Source organism: Ruditapes philippinarum, unplaced genomic scaffold, assembly GCF_026571515.1.
Source record: "Ruditapes philippinarum isolate M1 unplaced genomic scaffold, ASM2657151v2 ctg15605_1_1_1_1, whole genome shotgun sequence".
Lineage (NCBI taxonomy): Eukaryota > Metazoa > Mollusca > Bivalvia > Venerida > Veneridae > Ruditapes > Ruditapes philippinarum.
Genome location: NW_026867048.1, coordinates 1 through 20,822, shown reverse-complemented (window position 1 = coordinate 20,822; position 20,822 = coordinate 1). Strand labels below are relative to the sequence as shown.

Below are 20,822 nucleotides of genomic sequence, written 5' to 3'. Positions count from 1 at the left end.
TGAAATCAATGCCATTGTAGGCTCCTGCCTCTGTGACAAGAAACGCCCATTGTCTCTTGTTACCATGAAAATGCCTATCAAAAATATGGAAATGATAACATTTTATGATAAATCTTACAGTTTTGGGAGACAATTTAACCTGAATCAATTATTTTGTCATGTATATTCTTATGAGTAAACATTATTTGCTTCTGATACTTTACGTTTTGTTATAAAACTAATTATGGTTTGAAATGAAAAAAAAAACTTCAGACACTTTAATTAAATTGCAGAGGGATAAGAAGCTCCTAAAATAGAAAATTTTCCGATCCTGACCCACAATCCCTTGCACGAGATTAATTGGCTCTTGAAGTTGATCAATTTCCACCTTCTTGTTTTGCGTAACCAAATGTGTTTAAATTCTTATCTATTAATGAGAATCGAATAATTCATATCCTCTCCTATTTTTTTTTTTACATTTTTGCAACTTCTTTTTGCTACTTCTTTACAATACCATATTATGGTAATCAAAAGAAGTAACAAAAAGTAATTGCAAAAATGTAAACAAAACAAATTTTAGATAACATCATCAGGCGTCGTACATATAGGTAAATTTTCTCTTGTCAAACATGATCTCAGAAAATCTCGCAAAATGTGAACATGTGAGATAATACAGATTTTAAGTGTATGGAGTCTAGTGTTTTTTTCCCCCAAAATATACAGCGAAATTCGGCCCCATTTCCCCCTCAAAATAGTATGTTTTTTCCCCCCTCAAAGCAGAAATTTCCCCCTTAACGGCAGCCCAAATTTGCCTGCAATGAATATCATTCTTTTTGCAACTAACTGCCGAAAAAATGTTTTATTTTATGCCTGTAAGACTAACTGTTAAGCAAGGTTGTTTAAAAATCGTTCTCTGGTAGGTAGGGTAGCTACTCCCGGCGTCCAAACAAGTTTAACATGCGACACGTCGATACTTTAGATTCGTATATTAAAAAAAGCGACATATTTTAAACTTGTGTTGCAAGAATTGCTCCCCTTTTCTACCGAAAAGAAAACTATATAAAATAAATAAACAAAATTCCCCCTCCTATTGCATTTTTCCCCCTCCAAAGGGCACAACCCCCTTCCCCAAAAAGTGAGAAAAAAAAGTCATAGCCTGCTCTCCATTTTATTAATATAGCTCTGTGTAAATATCAAACCTGTCTGTTATTCCCTCCACTTTGAGGCCAAATTTGGAGCATTCTGCTTCATCGACATATACACCTTTACATGACTTCACAGGATAGCAGATTAATTCTTTAACTGTTCCAACCAGCTCAAATCTGTCTTGTCTCTTTCTACGAAGCCAATACACTGCCAAATATTTTGCAGTTGCAGCTGCTGTGAGGCCCAACAAAAACTTCAATCTGTCATCTATGTTATCAAACATTCTGTTATTTTGAAAGAAAGATTTCGCAACTAATTTTTGTTCATATTTGGTTTAAGGTGCTCAGGTACATTATCAGAATTTAGTGTTTGAAATTATTTTTTGTCCAGTAGGATCACAGTACTTCAAATGAATCGTAACACATTTACTTTGGTAAATCAGCAAACTGTTAATCAGTCTAGTAAATCGACTGTTTATAAAATAATTCAAAACACTAAGCCGGTTAAAATTTATTAGTACTTATTTACAAAAATAAATTGGTCGTGCGGCTGTGCGATTTGCGCATATTTTTTGCAGATCAGTATCATCACACATTTTAATGAAGTCATAGTTGAGCCTAGTCCTAATTATAAGACCTATACGTAACCTATTTCATATTTATCATTCATTTATCTGATATTTTACATTTTTCGTTTTCCATGTTACGTTAAAAATATAACGAGCCTGTAACGTCTAAATCTATTGGACTAAGTTGAGCCATAGTTAAGCTGCAAATTTTCCCATTTAATCTGTTAATGACAAGTCCTCTCCTACAATGTTTTCTCAATAAATTTAGTTTGACTGTCACTTCCCATTTGAGAAAAAGCGAACGCCAGAAATTAAGTATTTGAGAATTTTTTTTATATTAAGTTGCAATTTACATGAGTACGAGTTGTACGAATCACCAGGCATAAATATTGCAGATAAAAGGAAATGAAATAAAAGGACTGGCAGTCTAATATCAATATGCCATACTCTTCATATTTAATGCATAATTTAAATTAAGTGCTTAATCTACCAAAAACATTATGTATTAGTAACGAAACTTACATTAAACCTGCTTAAATGTTAGTCAGACACTTGTTGTTGTTGTTGTTACCGGAAGTGCTCTCTAAACTTCAGAAAGAAGAGCACTTCAACTATGAAAGTGTTTTGACAGCAACTAAAACACAAGTTTATTCTTGTTATTTTCTTTAACACTTGAGATCGAATCTTCGATTGAAGTCAATCATAATTGTGTTATTGTTATGGCAAAAACAAACATAGAAAGTTACTGGCGATGCTTCAGGGGCATAAGTTTTGTTTTCCTTATATTTTATTCCACCTACTTTGGAACGATCTTTTTATTGACACCGATCCTCCCATTATTTTTCATCGCACCGGTGTATACAAAAAGTGTTACTGACAAGATTATATGGGCATGGAAACTATATTGTGTGGTAAGTTTGATACCTTTTGCTCAAGTCACTTTGACTTGACATATTAATATTTCTTGACTGAAAATTATAGTTATATTTAGTCCAACTATTTGTTCTGGGCGACGAGATATTGTGCTATTTTCGTGTCTGGGCAATATCTCGCCTAAAGCGAGATTCTGCCCCAGAACGAAAATATCTCAGAATCAAGCTTTGGCACGTCAATATATTTTGACTAAGTTATATTATACATGTATATTAGACTTCAGCAAATAGGTTTTATAGTACTGCTAGACGCCTGCAGGACAGGGCGGACCGTGAGACTATGCGGACCATATATTGGGACAGGGCGGACCGTCACTCGAGACGAGGCGGACCGTAATTTAAAAAAGTATTTATATGTGGACTAATGTAATAAAAGTATTAAATTATTGATGTTTTTGTTCTTCATTTTAATATTTCAATGCATATATAAAAGTAAAAATATAAAATAAATTTTAAAAGTTCATGTGTAATTGAATATTAATTTGCTGAATGGACGATGTCACTCGAGACGAAAGTATTTAATTGTGGATGATTTTGGTATTCTTTATAATATTTCAATCTAAACCTTTCTATGTAACATATGAAACATATATATACTGAACCAAAAAAGGAAACTTTCGCAAAGTATCATGTGCCAGTTGTCAAGGGTACCACATAGATGTACACACTTGTATATACTGTATGTAGTAGCTCGTAAAACTCGTTTTGTTTGCAAAATCGGTCAGCTAATCCCCGTATAAAAGCCCGAAATGTTTATTCAACGTAAAAATCGAGTTTCAAAAGGATTGAAAAACTGTACTAATTAACATATCTACATTCAAACTTGGAGAAAGTTTCTTTTTTGTTTCAGTATATTAGAGTAGTTTAAAAAAATTTTCTCAAGAAATTATTTGTAACTGCGTCGACTTACGCAAGTGATAATTGACCAATTATCGGGATATGACAATTTTATTGTTTGTATAAGGCGCTAACGCTGCTAAAATTGATAAACTTTATTAAACAATTAGACACATAAAAAAACATAATTTGTTGTACAATACACGAAATAACAATGATAACGAATAACATCACATTAAAATTATTTGCAATTCAACACAATAACAAAAAAATGAAGTGACATATTTGATAAACAAAACTATCTTATTAAAATTTACATAATAAGCACAGACACTTGAAATAAAATGAACACTGAAATAGAATTTATTAAACAATAAGACACATCAAAGAACTTTTAAAACTTACTGTATTTTATATTTTTAATTGAATATTTGAATTGAAATATCAATACGAAGAACAAAAACATCAATAATTATATTAGTCCACATATAAATACTTTTTTAAATCACGGTCCGCCTCGCCTCGAGTGACGGTCCGCCCTGTCCAAAAATACGGTCCGTCTAGTCTCAAGTCACGGTCCGCCCTGGTACGGTCCGCCCTGTCTCACGGTCCGCCCTGTCCGTAATTCCTGCTAGACCTGTTTACTGTAGCAACGTCAAAATAAAACTATTAAAAGCGACATATAAAGTTATGGAAGCCAGAACTAATATTGCACAAATGCATCTTTGGGATTAGTTCTTTTTATGTCCCTTTTATTTTGACGTTGGCGCCAGTCTAGCAGTACCACAGATATATAAACAACGGATAGGAAACTCCGAAAATAGACGAGTCAGATTCAGACCCACAATCCTTTGCGCGCTTCGGTGATAATCTGGCTTTCCCAATAGTCTCCGATTTTCACACTATTGTTTAACTTAGGTGATATCCGTGAATTATTGCTTACATTGCCGACATGGGTTTTCATCGGAGAAATATTTGTGTGGAAAAGTGTGTTTTGTACGTTTTAGAATAAATTACTATTGCTTCTTATATAAGTAGAAAATATGTTTAGTCTTTTTTGTTAATGTATCTCCGGGAATTCAATATGGCGGTATTTTGGCTAATTTTACCCAGGATGCATCAAATCTCGCAAAATCCTGCGATCGACATATGATAACTTGCGGGAACAGAAGTCTGCCGATTAAATGTGTGACGTCACAGTTTCTTCTCCATCTTATATTTAGCTCCATCATGCCATACTATAAAACCTGTTCAGGGAAGTCTCTTTAGCTACTTTGTGATTTAAAAATTATTTTGTATCGATATAAACAGTGATAAAATGAATGATAAAGGTGATTTGATAATAAAAAAATTATGCTGGACTTGATCGCATGGTAGGCATTCTGTATCGGTCAAAATAATTACAAGTCAAAGAGACATTCAGATCTTTTTTGGATGGACAATGTCTTTTTACAATGGTTTGACCTGAGGAAATAAAAGAAAGTATGAAAAATGGACCAAACCATTGAAGCCGAATTAAAGAGGCCTTTAGCTTTTCTAAAGGTTAAAAATGTTATTTTTAGATAAATCTTTTTGTATAATTGACAAACCAAAAGAAATAAGGTGGAAAATGAAATTTGCCGACAATAAAATACATAAACATTAAAGGAAAAACCTCGATACCTGAGTCTAAACTCTAATCTACCAGTCTGTTCTCTATATATATTTATGCCCCCATTTCGAAGAAAAGGGGGTATATTGCTTTGCACTTGTCGGTCCGTCGGTCCGTCGGTCCGTAGACCAAATGGTTTCCGAGTGATAACTAAAGAACCCTTAGGCCTAGGAACTTCAAACTTGGTATGGTGATTGGTCATGACAAGTAGATGACCCCTATTGATTTTGGGGTCAAGGGGTCAAAGGTCAAGGTCACATTGACCTTGTAAGCAAAAACGGTTTCCGATCAATAACTAAAGAACCTTAAGGCCTAGGAACTTCAAACTTGGTATGGTGATTGGTCATGACCAGTAGATGACCCCTATTGATTTTGGGGTCAAAGGGTCAAAGGTCAAGGTCACATTGACCTTGTAAGCAAAAACGGTTTCCGATCAATAACTAAAGAACCTTAAGGCCTAGGAACTTCAAACTTGGTATGGTGATTGGTCATGACCAGTAGATGACCCCTATTGATTTTGGGGTCAAAGGGTCAAAGGTCAAGGTCACATTGACCTTGTAAGCAAAAACGGTTTCCGATCAATAACTAAAGAACCTTAAGGCCTAGGAACTTCAAACTTGGTATGGTGATTGGTCATGATCAGTAGATGATCCCTATTGATTTTGGGGTCAAGGGGTCAAAGGTCAAGGTCACATTGACCTTGTAAGCAAAAACGGTTTCCAATCAATAACATAAGAACTTTAAGGCCTAGGAACTTCAAAACTTGGTATGGTGATTGGTCATGATCAGTAGATGACCCCTATTGATTTTGGGGTCAAGGGGTCAAAGGTCAAGGTCACATTGACCTTGTAAGCAATAACGGTTTCTGATCAATAACTAAAGAACTTTAAGGCCTAGGAACTTCAAACTTGGTATGGTGATTGGTCATGATCAGTAGATGACCCCTATTGATTTTGGGGTCAAGGGGTCAAAGGTCAAGGTCACATTGACCTCTTGGGTAAAAACGGTTTCTGATCAATAACAAAAGAACCCTTAGGCCTAGGAACTTCAAAGTTGGTATGGTGCTTGGTCATGACCAGCAAATGACCCCTATTGATTTTGGGGTTAAGGGGTCAAAGGTCAAGGTCACATTGACCTTGTAGGTAAAAACGATTTCCGATCAATAACGAAAGAACCCTTAGGCCTAGGAACTTCAAACTTGGTATGGTGATTGGTCATGACCAGCAGATGACCCCTATTGATTTTGGGGTTAAGGGGTCAAAGGTCAAGGTCCACATTGACTTTGTAGGTAAAAACGGTTTCCGATCAATAACGAAAGAACCCTTAGGCCTAGGGACTTCAAACTTGATATGGTGATTGGTCATGATCAGTAGATGACCCCTATTGATTTTGGGGTCAAGGGGTCAAAGGTCAAGGTCACATTTACCTCTTAGGTAAAAACAGTTTCCGATCAATAACTAAAGAACCCTTAGGCCTAGGAACTTCAAACTTGGTATGGTGATTGGTCATGACCAGTAGATGACCCCTATTGATATTGGGGTTAAGGGGTCAAAGGGCAAGGTCACATTGACCTTGTAGGTAAAAATGCTTTCAAATCAATAACTTAAGAACCCTTTGCCTAGGAACTTCAAACATGGTATGGTGATTGGTCATGACCAGCAGATGACCTATTGATTTTGGGGTCAAGGGGTCAAAGGTCAAGGTCACATTGACCTTGTATGTTAAAACGGTTCCCGATCAATTAACTAAAAACGCTTAGGCCTAGGAACTTCAAACTTTGTATGATGATTGGTCGTGACCAGCAGATGACCCCTATTGAATTTTGGGTCAAGGGGTCAAAGGTTAAGGTCATGACCAGTAGATATTTGATAACCCTTATTAATTGTTTGATCACTGGGTCAGAAGTCATGCATAATAACCTTATCACATGACTAATTGGCTCCTGATAGGGGGCATACATGTTTTACAAACATATCTTGTTTAAATTAGTAAAGTGGACGATTCGTTAATTAATCTAATCTTTTCTTTTTAGAACAGAACATCACTGATGGCCGTTATAAATAGCTTACACTCTCTGGGCGCTGTTTTGAGCAAAGCTTTTAAAACAGTGATATGATGCACTTTTCCCAGATAAAAGTACAGAAATAGTTAGATTGAAACAACACAAAATTGTTTTTCCAACAGATAATAAAATCTGAAGGCCGTTTTTAGCTCGACTATTCGAAGAATATGAGAGCTATTGTAGTCGCCCCGGCGTCGGCGTCTGCGTTGGTTAAAGTTTTTTGTTAAGTCAAATATCTCAATTATTACTTGAGATATTCAATTGAAACTTACAATACTTATTTATAGTAACAAGGTACATCAGATTAACAAGTTGAATAACTCTGCCTACAATTTTGACAGAATTATGCCCCTTTTTAACTTAGAAATTTTGGTTAAAGTTTTTTGTAAAGTCAAATATCTCAATTATTACTTGAGATATTCAATTGAAACTTACAATACTTATTTATAGTAACAATGTACATCAGATTGACAAGTTGGATAACTCTGCCTACAATTTTGACAGAATTATGCCCCTTTTTAACTTAGAAATTTTGGTTAAAGTTTTTTGTAAAGTCAAATATCTCAATTGTTACTTGAGATATTCAATTGAAACTTACAATACCTATTTATAGTAACAAGGTATATCAGATTGACAAGTTGGATAACTCTGCCTACAATATTGACAGAATGATGCCCCTTTGGAACTTAGAAATTTTGGTTAAAGTTTTTTTGTAAAGTCAAATATCTCAACTATTGCTTGAGATATTCAATTGAAATTTGAAATGCTTTTTTATAGTAACAATGTACATCAGTTTGCAAAATTGCATAGCTCTGCCTGTAAAATTTTGGTTAAAGGTCTTCCAAGATATTTACATGAAACTTTACACATGTACTTAAGGTCATACTTTGAGGGTCATAATTGTATGTCACTGACCAAGTTCCATAACTCTATTAAAGATATTTATTCAAAACTTCACATATGCATTTAGGGTCATAATTGTAGGTCACTGACAAAGATCCATAATTCTATCTTGCATTTAGGCTGATTTTTCTCCCTTTTTTCAACTTAGAAATTCATGGTAAAGTTTTGCTTGTAAGCTGTTATCTCCATAAATACTGAAGGGTTTGTGCCTTTTTTGGGACAATTTTATGCATTCATAATAATAAAGCACTGATTTACTTGATAAAACATCTTAATAACAAGCCTTTGTACCTTTTCTGTCAATTTTATGTATTCATAGGTAATTACTATTATTATACTCAATAAAACACCCTTGTGACATTACCTCCCGAATAGTCAAGCCAATACTGTATAATAAGACTCTCTAAGGCCTATAACATGAATTTATAAAAAAAAATTAGCCCTTTTGTGAACTTAGAAAATTTAACATTATCAAAGCTCTAAATTTAACATTATCAAGGCTCTTTTGATATCAAGCGCTTAGAATAGTCGAGCGTGCTGTCCTTCCGACAGCTCTTGTTATAATAGTCAGCATTACTGTAATTTTTTGTCGTCACTAATCTCTAAGCTAATATCAATGTGTCCATGTGACATGTTTACAATGGTCAAAGTTGTTCTCTGTGACAGATGATCTTGGACATTGAGTCTAATGGTCACTTGTCTCCCACCAAGGATTCAGAAATCATGTGAGATCAGTAGTTAGACCCTTGCAGAGAAATTGGTAATTGCTGGTTTAAGTTATCCAGCTAAGTAGGTTGGCAGATACATGTAGACTGATGAGACATGATAAGAAATTTGTTAAAATATCTGAATAAACCCCCCAAAACATAAAGAAACATGTAACATTTTATCAGTAGAACTTATAACTTCATAATAAGGAAAAATAGACTTTTAAAAAAGTCCCATTTTCAGAGGATTCCAGTTTTCAGAGGGACTTGTTTTTAGAGTTTTTACTGTATTTGTTTTCCTAAAGACACATGGTTAAACCTTTAATAGACTTACAATATAATGTTGTTTCATTTTCAGTCCATTTATGAAGTAATTTTCCAGACCAAGGTTAGCATTTATGGCAGAGTTCCAAGTAATGAAGCATCTAATCTTATGATTATGAATCACCGTACAAGATTTGATTGGCTGTACCTGTTTTCATACCAAGTCAGGCATGCATCAACCAGACGCTATACTATCAGCTTGAAAAATGGACTGAAATATCTTCCAGGAATAGGTGAGTTTGAAATATTTATTAGTAGCCTATTAAAAAACAATCAGGTAGGCGATTCTACTCAGGTGCCCACTTGTGCCTGATAAAAAAGAAACACCTAAGGTCTTTCGCCAGCAGAAAAGCAGATAAGCTCCCATATCATGACAATTACACATACATGTTTATTTAATGGTCTTTTTGACTTGAAAATAAACAAGTCTGTGAGGAATAATAATAATAATAATAATAATAAAGACTTTATTTAAAGAGGCAACATAGTTGGGCATGCCCAGTCTTCCCTATGAGCCTCTATCAAATATACAATGTACATAATATAAACATTTACAAACAAAAGGTATGATAAACAACAACATAATTAAAAATACAATATAGTTAAGAAACATGTAAAATGTAAATCTAGGGAAAAAATATTATATAAGAATATAATAATTGCAATTCAGATATACATTTATCATTTTATAATACAACTTGATGTGTTTTATTCCCACCAGAGAACCACCATTTAAGATAATTATTTTTGAACGATTGTAAATTTGTGGAGTTTCTGATATCTAAGGGAAGAGAATTCCAAAGTTTTGACCCTGAGTATGATAAAGATTTTCTGCAGAACTCAAGTCTAGGTTTTGGGATTTGAAGTTGTTTTTGTTGATATGATCTTAAATGTGTATTTTCAGTGTAAGTAAAAAGATTTTGCATATAATCAGGGAGAAGATTGTTAAGGGACTTGTACACTAAAATAGCTTTTTTATAATTTACTCTTTCAGAAAATTTCATCCAATTTAATTCAGAAAATAAATCATCAGTGGGTGCATCAAAATATTTGTCCAATATTATTCGTGCTGCCCGTTTTTGAAATTTATACAGGTCATTTAAGAGTTCTTTACTGCAATTTCCCCAAATAGTGCAACAATAGTCTAAGTGGGGAAGAATGTATGCATTAAAGAAAATTTTCCTTACATGAACATTTAGAAATTGTTTTATTCTCAAAAGAAGGTATAGTAATGAATTGCATTTATTCAGTGTCATTTTGACTTGTGTTTTCCAGTTCAGTGTATGATCAACATGGACACCTAAAAGTTTTTCTGTTTCTGAAAATTGTAAGCTTTCATCTTGAAGAGTGATCTGGAAATCACTAGTATTACTGATAGTATTATAGATATGATTTGAAGGTGAAATAAACATAGCTTTAGTTTTATTAGCATTTGGAATCATTGAATTCCTGTTGCACCACTTTTGTATGGAATTTAGGTCAGACTGAAGTTTTGTACAAATTGAACTGATACTGTGTCCAAATGAGGTAATTGTAGTGTCATCAGCAAACATGTCTGATGTAGAATGTGATAAATGCAAAGGTAAGTCATTAATGTAGATAATGAAAAGGAGAGGACCTAAAACTGAACCTTGAGGCACACCAGATTTTATATCCTGAGCTTCAGAATATTTTCCAGACACGCATACTTGTTGTGTGCGATCACTTAGGTATGACCTAAACCATGAAATTGAATTTCCATGTATGTTATACATTTGTAGTTTTTTCAATAATAGGTTATGATTGATCAAATCAAATGCTTTTGTTAGGTCCAGAAATATAGTCCCTATAAGTTTTTCTTCATTTATTGCTCTGATCCAGCTGTCAATAATTGAAGTAAGAGCAGTTTCGCATGAATAATTTGTGCGAAAGCCAGACTGATTTGGCTGAAAAAGAGAGTTAGTTTCAAGAAATAATTTAAGATGATTGCTAACATGTCTTTCTAAAACTTTCGATAGAACTGGTAGTATTGATATAGGCCTGTAGTTACCTTTTTCATTTTTGTTGCCCTTTTTATGTATTGGTGTTACTTTTGCTTGTTTAAAGGCAGAAGGAAATAAGCCACTTGATAGACTGAGATTGAATATTTTCTCCAAAGGCTTGGATATGATTTTAGAACTTATTTTAAGAAATTTGGCTCCTATACCATCTAGACCTGTTGACTTTCTGACATCAAGATCTTGTAGCTCTTTGTTTATAAATTGACTTGTAATTTCAGGTATCTTGAAAGGGCATTTATCATTTGAATGCATTTCAATAAACTCATGCAATCTTATTTCATCTTCTTGTGATAAGGTTGAGCAATTTTGTGGAGCAGATTTGAAGATATCAATGAAGTAATCATTAAATACCTCAGCAGTTTCTAATGGGTCTGTGATTTGATTTCCATCTTCATCTTGAATATAATTAGTCTGGTGATTTGTAGATTTGCTTGATAATTGTTTAAGATTTTTCCACATTTCTTTTGCATTGTGTTTGTTGTTATTAATAGTTTCAGAGTAGTAATTTTTCTTGGAATTTGAGATTAGATTTTTCACTTTGTTTCTCCAATATTTATATTCATCATTGTTATTTGATTTCTTAGCTTTATCCCTTTGTTTAGTGGCATGAAGAATATCAGGGTTGTACCAGTCTGGGAGATGTGTGTGTTTTACACGTTTTCGTTTGAGAGGGGCTTGTGAATTTAAAACCTCATTAAATAAAGAGTTGAAGAAATCCAAAGCATCGTTTGGATCTTCAAATATCTCTATCACTGACCAAGGCTGCTGTTCAAGAGATTCCACAAAATCTGTTTCATTAAATTGTTTAACATTTCGATACTGTATTATCTGATGTAAAGGGTCTTTGGTAACTGTATTTGATATTTTGCGTGTGAAACAGATTGGGAAATGATCACTAATGGACAATTGAGGGATGGATATTTCAGAAATATTGTGAGAAAAATTTGTATAGAGATGATCTATAATGGTTTTAGATGTTTGAGTTACTCTGGTGGGTTTTTCAACAAGTTGATTTAAATTGAAACTGTTAGTAATATTATTCCAGCATGTGTTATTAGTAGATCGAGTAAGTGGGTCATAATTATAGTTAAAATCTCCAGTCAAAATGATTTCCTTGTTTTCAATATAAATTTTTTCTAGAATTTGTTCTAAATCCATATTCCAATTTGCATGTGATGATGGTGGCCTATAAATATATCCAAAAATAAATGGTTTTTGTAGATTGTTCTTGATTTCAAGCCAGATAGCTTCAATATTATCATTTTGTAGATCAAGCCTAGAAACACATGAAAAATTTTCATTTACATATAAAATAAGGCCACCACCATGTGTTTTCCTATCCAAACGAAACATTTGAAAACCTTTAAACTGAAATTCATCATCTGAAAAGTTGTTGTTTAAAAATGTTTCACAAAGTCCTATAATATCCAGATAAGAATGAGTGTCCATCAAAATTTTTAATTCATCAAGTTTGGGATAGAGGTAATGAATGTTAAGATGTAAAAAATTTAATCCTTGTTTTGATAAAAAGTTTGTTTCGTTACAGTTTAAAAGAATGTTTTGCTCTGTTGTAGATTTATTTGTTCTGTCACTATTGTCACTAGTCTTATAATTATTACCACAATTTAAACTATTTACACTACTTGGACAGTTTTCATTTTCAGAAGGGAATGCCAGCAAATTTGTCTGTTTAGATAGGAAGTCACATTTATTGCTTTCTATCTCTGAAGGGGTGGAAATGTGTACATCCACGGTGGTAGGTTCCAGGCTCCAGGTGGATGATGGAAGTGTGGAAAGCGCCAAGGGTTGTTCTGTCTCTTGTGATGTTGATTTAGTGGTGTCCTGTATGATCGGCCGGCTTGGCGAAAATTTCCTTGGGTTTTCCTTGGTTCGATTTTAAGTAGTTGTCTTATTGTTGATTTTATTTGTTTTGCGAAAACTGCAGCTCCATGATTATTAAGATGAACTTCATTGACGTAAAGTGATTGGTTTGTCTGTTGTTGATTTTTCATAAATGAATCTGTGTTATCAATGAAAGTTATACTTTTTTCATTACAAAGGGTTCTCAAGAGTTCATTAGTATTTGTGATCTTTTCTTGGTAAGTTTTATCTGCTTTCATAGGAAGTATAGAAGAAACTATTATTTTAATGTGCGGATTTATTTGCCTTAAAAGTTCTGTTAGTTCAAGTAATTGTTGCTTGACCTCCTCTGGTTGGTCACCACGCAGTATGTTGTTGATGCCTGCATGAATGACAAACACGTCTGTGTTCTGAACATGTGGCTGGTTGGCAATTAAGGAGGACATCTTACTGTGGATATCTTTAAGATTGGCTCCTCCTTGTGACTTTATTTTAACATTTGTTTTATCAGTTGTCATTTTATCTGTTCGCAATACTTTTGTGACAGAGTCACCTAAAATAAAAACTGAGTATTTTGAGGTGTCTAGTTGGCTATTTGGGTGTTTTTCTCTTGTTTTTTGACTATCAACACTTTCCACAGTACTGCTAAATTTTTCTCTGTCCTCATAATTCAATGTTTGTTCTGGATTTACATTTTTGTCTTTCTGTGTCCTAATTTCCGACCTTAGCAGTGTAATGTCATGTGATGTTGCAGCTTTCTTTTGATTTTCCATCAAGATACAAATATTTTGGTTGATAGCAGTCAAATCATCCGTGATTTTCTTTAAATCCTCACACTTTGTTTCTTCCTTACCACTTTCTAAGTTTCTTGATGCTAATCTGTTAATCAAGGTTTGCTTTTCCTCTTTCATCAAACTGTTCAATTTTTGTAGCTTTACAATTTCTTCACTTTGTAGCAAGCATTTTGCATTTACTTCTGCTAGTTTATCCTCCAGGGCATTTGATTTTCGTGAAATTGACTGGATATGCTTGCTCTGTTCACAAGCTTTTTTTCTGGTATCCTCAAGAGTTGCTTTAATTTTCTCAGCAGAGTCTAAAGCCTTCAACAGTCTGGTTCCTTGCTCACTATGTTTCGTCTTCAACTGATTATTTTCTTTCTCCATCTTTTTAAGTTTACTTTTCATTTCTTCATTTTCCTGTCTTAGCATTAGTGTTTCATTTTCATTACAGGTATTTAATGTCTCTCTATCACAAGTTTCTGTAGAATTGTGAGGATTCTCTGAGCTGAAACAACTAACAGTGATATTGTCATCTTTTTCACTATTGCTTGTAGTACTTGATTTACTGTTGACATTTTCTGCAGAAAAAGAGCTAGTGAATATTTGTTTTCTTTGTGTTTGGTCATGGTCATTGCCTGTGTATTTGACAGGTTTTTCCTTCTCTTTTGTGATCATTTCATGAGCGATTGATTTTTCACAGAGTTTTCCCTTAATATGTGTTTCTTTTTGCATTTTGTTGTATTGGTAATTTAACGGTGTTGCTGAGCGATAGGTTGACTTGGAATCACCATTTGAATTATTTGATAGTACATCATTGAGGCATTTGTTGAAATATTCTTTATCAACTGGCGGTCCTCCCTTCTTAGCTACCTTTTCTGCTTTCTTTATTTGTTTTGCAACTTTGAGAAGTCCTTTATCTGGAGATGGGCCAAATAGCTTGGTTGAAACAGTTGTTAAAATGTTACTAGACTTAGACTTTTTCTTTAGCTTTGGAATACTATAGTTCAATTTTTCAGCTGAATTTGATTTGTTCTGTGGATGATCTACATTGTGTTTAAGCTTTGTGGATAACGTCTGGAATACAGTATTTTTCCATACTCTGCATCCTGGTCCCTGGATTAGCATAGTTAAGGTATTATAAACTGTTATTACAACCTTTTTCTCTGTAATGTAAATGGTTGTGGATAATCCTGTTTCATCTTTTGTTGGTGTAAATTGATACAACTGTTGTAACAACTCCAATAATTCTTCTTTTGTGGATTGATGATAAAAATTAATTGACACACAATCTGCCACTTCACTAACAACCATATCAAAAAGTTTTCCATTATTGTCATCAGTATAATCTGCAGAAAGATCACATTCAGAGAAGCCACTAAAGCTGTCACAGTCTGTAGAGGTGTTGACATCCATTATATTTTAAAAGAGTATGATATAAGAAGTTAAGAGGATTAAGTTTGTTTCCTTACACAAATGTTTGTATAGCTAATGGAAGGGAATGTTAGGTGTGAAATTCCTGTGAATGTATATTCAAAATGCTTAATATATTTCCTAAATTATTCACTAAAATCCTCATTTAACTCCATATTTAGTAATCACAGATACAAAATATTTTCAAATCTTATTTCCAAATAAATTCCTGGCCATACAGATATAATTTTCATTAGTATCAATCCAGTATATCACTAAATATTAAAATAAAACATCAGAGCTAAAAATCCATGTCTGCTCTGTTCAAAGTCTGACTTTTTTACACATATTTTATTTATTTTTGGTTTAAGATAGGGAAAATGATCATATTATTTTACTTCTTTGGTTCTCTTCCTTGTTATAAATATTTTATAATTCAATATAATTTATATGCATATTGATTTAAAACTTGAAGTTATATTATGCCCATATTTCGTTGTCAGGTTGAGCTGAATTTATAGATATGTATTTTAAAAGATTGAGGACTTTTATGACTGGTATAATTGATAATGACAAATGATTAGGATAAAATTTGAAAAAACTGCCTAAAATAAAAAAAGACTGCCCCACATTTTTTATCAAGTGAACATTACTGATAATTTTCAAAGGTTATTTCTTGTGGGTCATGCAAGTTATTGATTGTTTATGTTAATATGTGAAACTAAATAGTGAATTAAAAAAGAATTATGACAAAATTTTAATTTATAACGTCCTTTTCCAGTACACTAATCATGTACATGTACACTGGGATGGGACATGATGTCACTGTCTGCAGCCTCCAGATAAGCCAAAATATTTCAAGAAAATCAAAATTAAGAAAAATGTACTAAGATTTTGAGAAAAGTAAAAAAGATTGAAGATTCAAGTAATAATTTACATGTTACAATGTATGTACGATTATTACGATGCATGTCTTAGCTCCAGCAGGTGAGGTGCTTTTGACCCCGTGTGTTGCTTTGAAGTTTGTAAGACCTAAGATTAGCCAAAATCATCTTTCCTGTTTTGGCGCCATATGACCTAAACTATGTTGGTGCACTGTAAAACCAAACAAAAACAAACAATAGACCTATTATGGAGTCTGGCGCCTTTTTTATCTACTGATACTGCTTATGGTCAAAACTGATGGTTGATTTTGTTGAACAGGTTGGGCTATGCAGATCGCTGGTTTTATATTTCTGGACAGGAAGTGGGAGGACGATCAGAGAACCATATCAAAATGTCTTGGTGTGTACAAACATATTGATTATAGACCTCAGGTAAGGCTTTGATTTATCAGTTTATCTTTATTTATACATTCATCAAGATATATTTTTCTAAATACAATATTTTATAAATTTTTTATTTGAATAGATCTGACATTAAGGTAAAACATCCACATTAAGGCTTAACCTGCTGAATTTCTTAAATGGACAAAATGGACTCGTCAAACTTCCATTTTTGGAATTTACCATTTTCAAATTTAGGGAAATCAAGATGAAACTTTAGAGTTGGTCAGCCAATAGTATAGAGTCTGGTCAGACTGCATGGGTGTGCAGATTGGCTTGGCTGTATACTAGTGGCAAGGCTCATTTTAACATCCAGTTCCAGTATGGGTACTGGCTAATTTGTCACTTTTCATGTCTTATGAAGGAAGCCCTTGTGGTGCATTGTAAGCTTAAAATTCTGGTAAATAATTATATAATACAGAAAGTTTTTAAAAATATCTTACTTTTCCCCTCTCTGTACTTATGAAAAGAAATAATTGATAATAGAAGAAGTTGTCGGGCCTTTAAAGATAAATTGGTCAAAAGATATGCCTTGTGTATCTATCAAGATAAAAATCAAAGTGTTTAGTCAGATTGTATGGAATATATTCTGAAAAAAAGATAATGATCATGTAAACTTCAAAACACATAGAAAATAGAACTGTTTAATTTATGATTTGATTTAAAATACAAACAAATAGTACAATTGTAATGGTATTTATATATTTGAGCTTTCATTATTTATTACATTTTCTTTTAATGTTGAAACAGTTAATTTATAGAGATTGAGGTATGTATAAAAATAAATTTGTTTGTTCTTTCAAGAAAATCCAAATTTCATAATTTGCTGAAGAAAAATGGATTTTATATGAAAAATCAAACAAATTTGTTTAATTTCTTGCATTTCGGAGGCATTTTAGACTGAACTCAATTTTAAAAATCTTTTTTGGTGCTTTCATTTATCGTGAAAATGGATATTGGATTTTTTTTCAGAAAATAACCCATAATTGCATGAAATTAAGAACCGCGCTGGGACGGGGTCCTGTTAAAGGATCCCCGAACCCTGAGGCGCCACCATCTGCGGCGGGCTGAATTCCCCGGGTAGACTTTGCGGTTCCACCCGTTTGACTCTATGCGGTTTCACGTACTCTTGAACTCTCTCTTCAAAAAATTATGTATATGTAAATGGAATTTAAAATTTACAGGATTGACAGGAAATGCCTTGATGAATAAAATAATTAGCTTTATGCATTTAATTTTTGCTTTGAAATAATAAATTAATCTCATTTTGCCTTGTAAGTCTGTGTACATCTTTGGTTAGATTTATTAAAATCGGCTTGTAATGAATTTGATAAATTATTCTAAATCATGTTTTGTTGTTTGAACATTTTCTGTGGAGTGTCCAAATCAATTAAAAATGCTACACAGTTACTTCTACTTATATAAAGGTTTTTGTTTGCATACAATTAAACATTATTTTAATATTATTGAAATGTTTTTTTTGTATCTTGATAAGAAAAGAAATAGCTGGTTTTGACCCCTAATTTGTTACACTCCCAAAGTTAGCAAAAATCAAGCAAAAAATTGTTTTGGCACCATTATGGCCAATAGTGTTGGTGTGCCCTCAAATCAATCAAACAAACAAACAAACAAACAAACAAAAAAAGGCATTTTCTCTCAACCTCATGTGATAAAGAAGAATTCACCTGAATGTGTCCATGGAAGAATGTAAATTACATGTATTTATACAAGAGAATTGGTATGCTGGTGACTATACACAAGATCACATATTTGTACATGTATATTTTATGATCATCCCAAGTAATTTGAAAAAAAAATTGATTTGTAACCTATATGTGCTATAATGCTATTATGTTTGTAAATGTAATGGAATTGTCCTGCTTGAAATTTTGAAACATACCATTGTTAGTTTACCCCTTAACCTGCCAAATTTCTAAAATGGACTTGTCCTGACATACTAATTTTTGGAATTGTCCATTATCATTTTAGGGATATCAAGATGAACATTTAATATTTAAAGTAAGTCAGCCAACAGTATTGAGCCTGGTCAGACTGCATGGAATATGTGCCTGTTGGACTGGCTCTTATAATACTGGTGACAAAGCAAAACTTCAGTTCAGGCAGGTTATGGGTTAAGGGGTATCTGTTACTATCACAATGCAAAAGATACATGTAAGTCAGCAGTAGAGTGGCGGCATGACCGAGTGGTAAACGCAGCCGACTAGTAATCTCTGGTTGGTTCCAGGAACGGATTCAAAAGTGTGTCTTTAAGCTTATAGCTTACTACATAATCATACTTAAAAAAATTCTGTATAAACCAAGTCAGCAATAAGCCAACTTTATAAACGATTATATAGTATAAATTGCTGGATCTGAGAATGATACTGTTTAATGAACTCTGTGTTTATTATAATATTCATGATATATGCCATGATAAATAACATAATTTGTGTCGTAAAATTGAATATTAAATTTAAGACACTGTTGCATAATGCTTGCAAAATTTGTACATGTATGTCACAATATCCGTTAAAGATCACAAAAGAATTTTACATTCACTGAATGAAATGTAACCAATACTTATATTATATTCTTATGAATGAAATATTGATGTTCAAAATAAAATGCATATTTTTCATTTTCTGTAATTTCACTGTAAACAATTTATTGTGTCGCCTCTACGGAGTAGTGGCGACATATAGGGATCACTTCTCCGTCGTCTGTCTGTCCGCACTACCGAAAAGGGATAGGGGGCCATCTATCTGTAAACAGAACAAAAGAGAACAATAGAGTTCATTCGTAACAATAGAGTAAGGGGCCATTGGCCCTCTATTAAACAATAGAAAATAACAAAAGAAATGGCCCCTTATTCCATTTCGGCCGGATGTCCGTCTGTCTGTCCGTCCGTCACAAAACTTGTCCGGACTACTCCTCATAAACTACTGGTGCAATTTCATCCAAACTTTACAGGAATGATCAGTACCAAGTCTAGTTGTGCATATTGTCAGCATTTTCCGGTTCAATGATTTTTGTCAGAGTTATGGCCCTTTAATAATTTTTATTTTTAAAGTTTGTCCGGACTACTTCTCTTATACCACTAATGCAATTTCACTGAAACTTTACAGGATTGATCTGTAGCTGAAGTCCTTGCGCATATTGCACGGGTTTTCCGGTTGAATGATTTTTGGCCGAGTTATGGCCCTTTAATAAAAAAGGTGTTTTTTTCTGTGTGTTGCCAGATACACAAAAGCTTGTCTGGACTACTCCTAAAAAATTACTGATGTAATTTCATCCAAACTTTACAGGAATGATCAGTACCAAGTCTAGTTGTGCACTGTCCGTCTGTCTGTCCGTCTGTCACAAAACTTGTCCCAACATGAAATTGGCCATTATGAGGCGACACATGTGATCACTGATCGCTCTTGTTTTTCACTGCAGAGAACATAATTTCTGTATTTTCACTGGTTTCTTGCTGGACTACTTTCTTCAAAATTCAGACATTACACAAAATTAAAGGAAGTCTTTTGAATTGTAAGATCAAAGAATTATATAATTAACAGAAAATTCAAGTTTTCTCTATATAAAAACAAGATTTATTTTCATCTTTTGGTATGAAAATGATCATATTATTACATATGTGCACCCTTGCTCGTACCACAAGATGAAAAGAAATCCTGTATTTATAAAAAAATTGAATATATATTTTTGCAACACATAGATCTACATTCATTTTTTACATTCAAATTTTTCATTTACATTCTAAGTTATTATACATTATTATATGTTTTTAGAATCACCCCAGAATTGATTCTCGATCCTTGCTTTTCAGATCCACAGAAGATTACTTGACATTTTCTGTACATAATCATATTCATTTATACTTTTGCCTACAGTATGTTTAAATTATTTTTTCATGACCGATAGCTAGGATATATTATAAAAATGTTTCAAACAATATTTTGAGGTAACATCTTTTACCTAGAGCTGTAAGTTATTCTAACACGACCCGTAGTTTTCCCTATTGAACATAGAAGAACCGAAAGTGTGTTATTATGCTTTAAAATCACTGTTTGATGTTCTATATTTAGACATGTGACGTAACCATTATACATGTGACGTAACCACTGTCAATAAGTACGGAAACAAATCAGGTGCAATTTTGCTTAATATCAGCTACGTCAGCATTTATTTGTTGATGTTGTGTTAGAATCAATATATTCTATATAAATCGCTGATTTTATCGCTGGATAACATCACTGTTTGTTGTTCGGATGCGCATCATTATATCACTCGGGCTACG

The 20,822-nt window shown here is 33.2% G+C and overlaps 1 protein-coding gene and 1 long non-coding RNA gene across 2 annotated transcripts; one reads left to right on the top strand and one right to left on the bottom strand.

The window, feature by feature from the left end:
• Positions 1 to 2,288: 2,288 nt before the first annotated feature.
• LOC132734642 (lysocardiolipin acyltransferase 1-like) lies at positions 2,289 to 20,762 on the top strand. Its single transcript, XM_060721433.1, has 4 exons — positions 2,289 to 2,604; positions 9,144 to 9,342; positions 16,401 to 16,513; positions 17,273 to 20,762. Exons 1-4 carry the CDS (start codon positions 2,413 to 2,415, stop codon positions 17,288 to 17,290), a joined length of 522 nt encoding a protein of 173 aa, XP_060577416.1. The 5' UTR covers positions 2,289 to 2,412; the 3' UTR covers positions 17,291 to 20,762.
• LOC132734643 (uncharacterized) lies at positions 5,163 to 5,852 on the bottom strand. Its single transcript, XR_009626351.1, has 2 exons — positions 5,378 to 5,852; positions 5,163 to 5,280 (listed from the first exon to the last, which is right to left on the bottom strand). It is a non-coding gene; the product is annotated as an uncharacterized LOC132734643 (long non-coding RNA).
• Positions 20,763 to 20,822: the final 60 nt, after the last annotated feature.

Coding starts and splice junctions, on each gene's coding strand:
- LOC132734642 (XM_060721433.1), top strand. CDS start 2,413: ATGGCAAAAACAAACATAGAAAGTTACTGGCGATGCTTCAGGGGCATA. Junction 2,605..9,143: donor CATGGAAACTATATTGTGTG/GTAAGTTTGATA, acceptor TTTCATTTTCAG/TCCATTTATGAAGTAATTTT. Junction 9,343..16,400: donor GAAATATCTTCCAGGAATAG/GTGAGTTTGAAA, acceptor TTTGTTGAACAG/GTTGGGCTATGCAGATCGCT.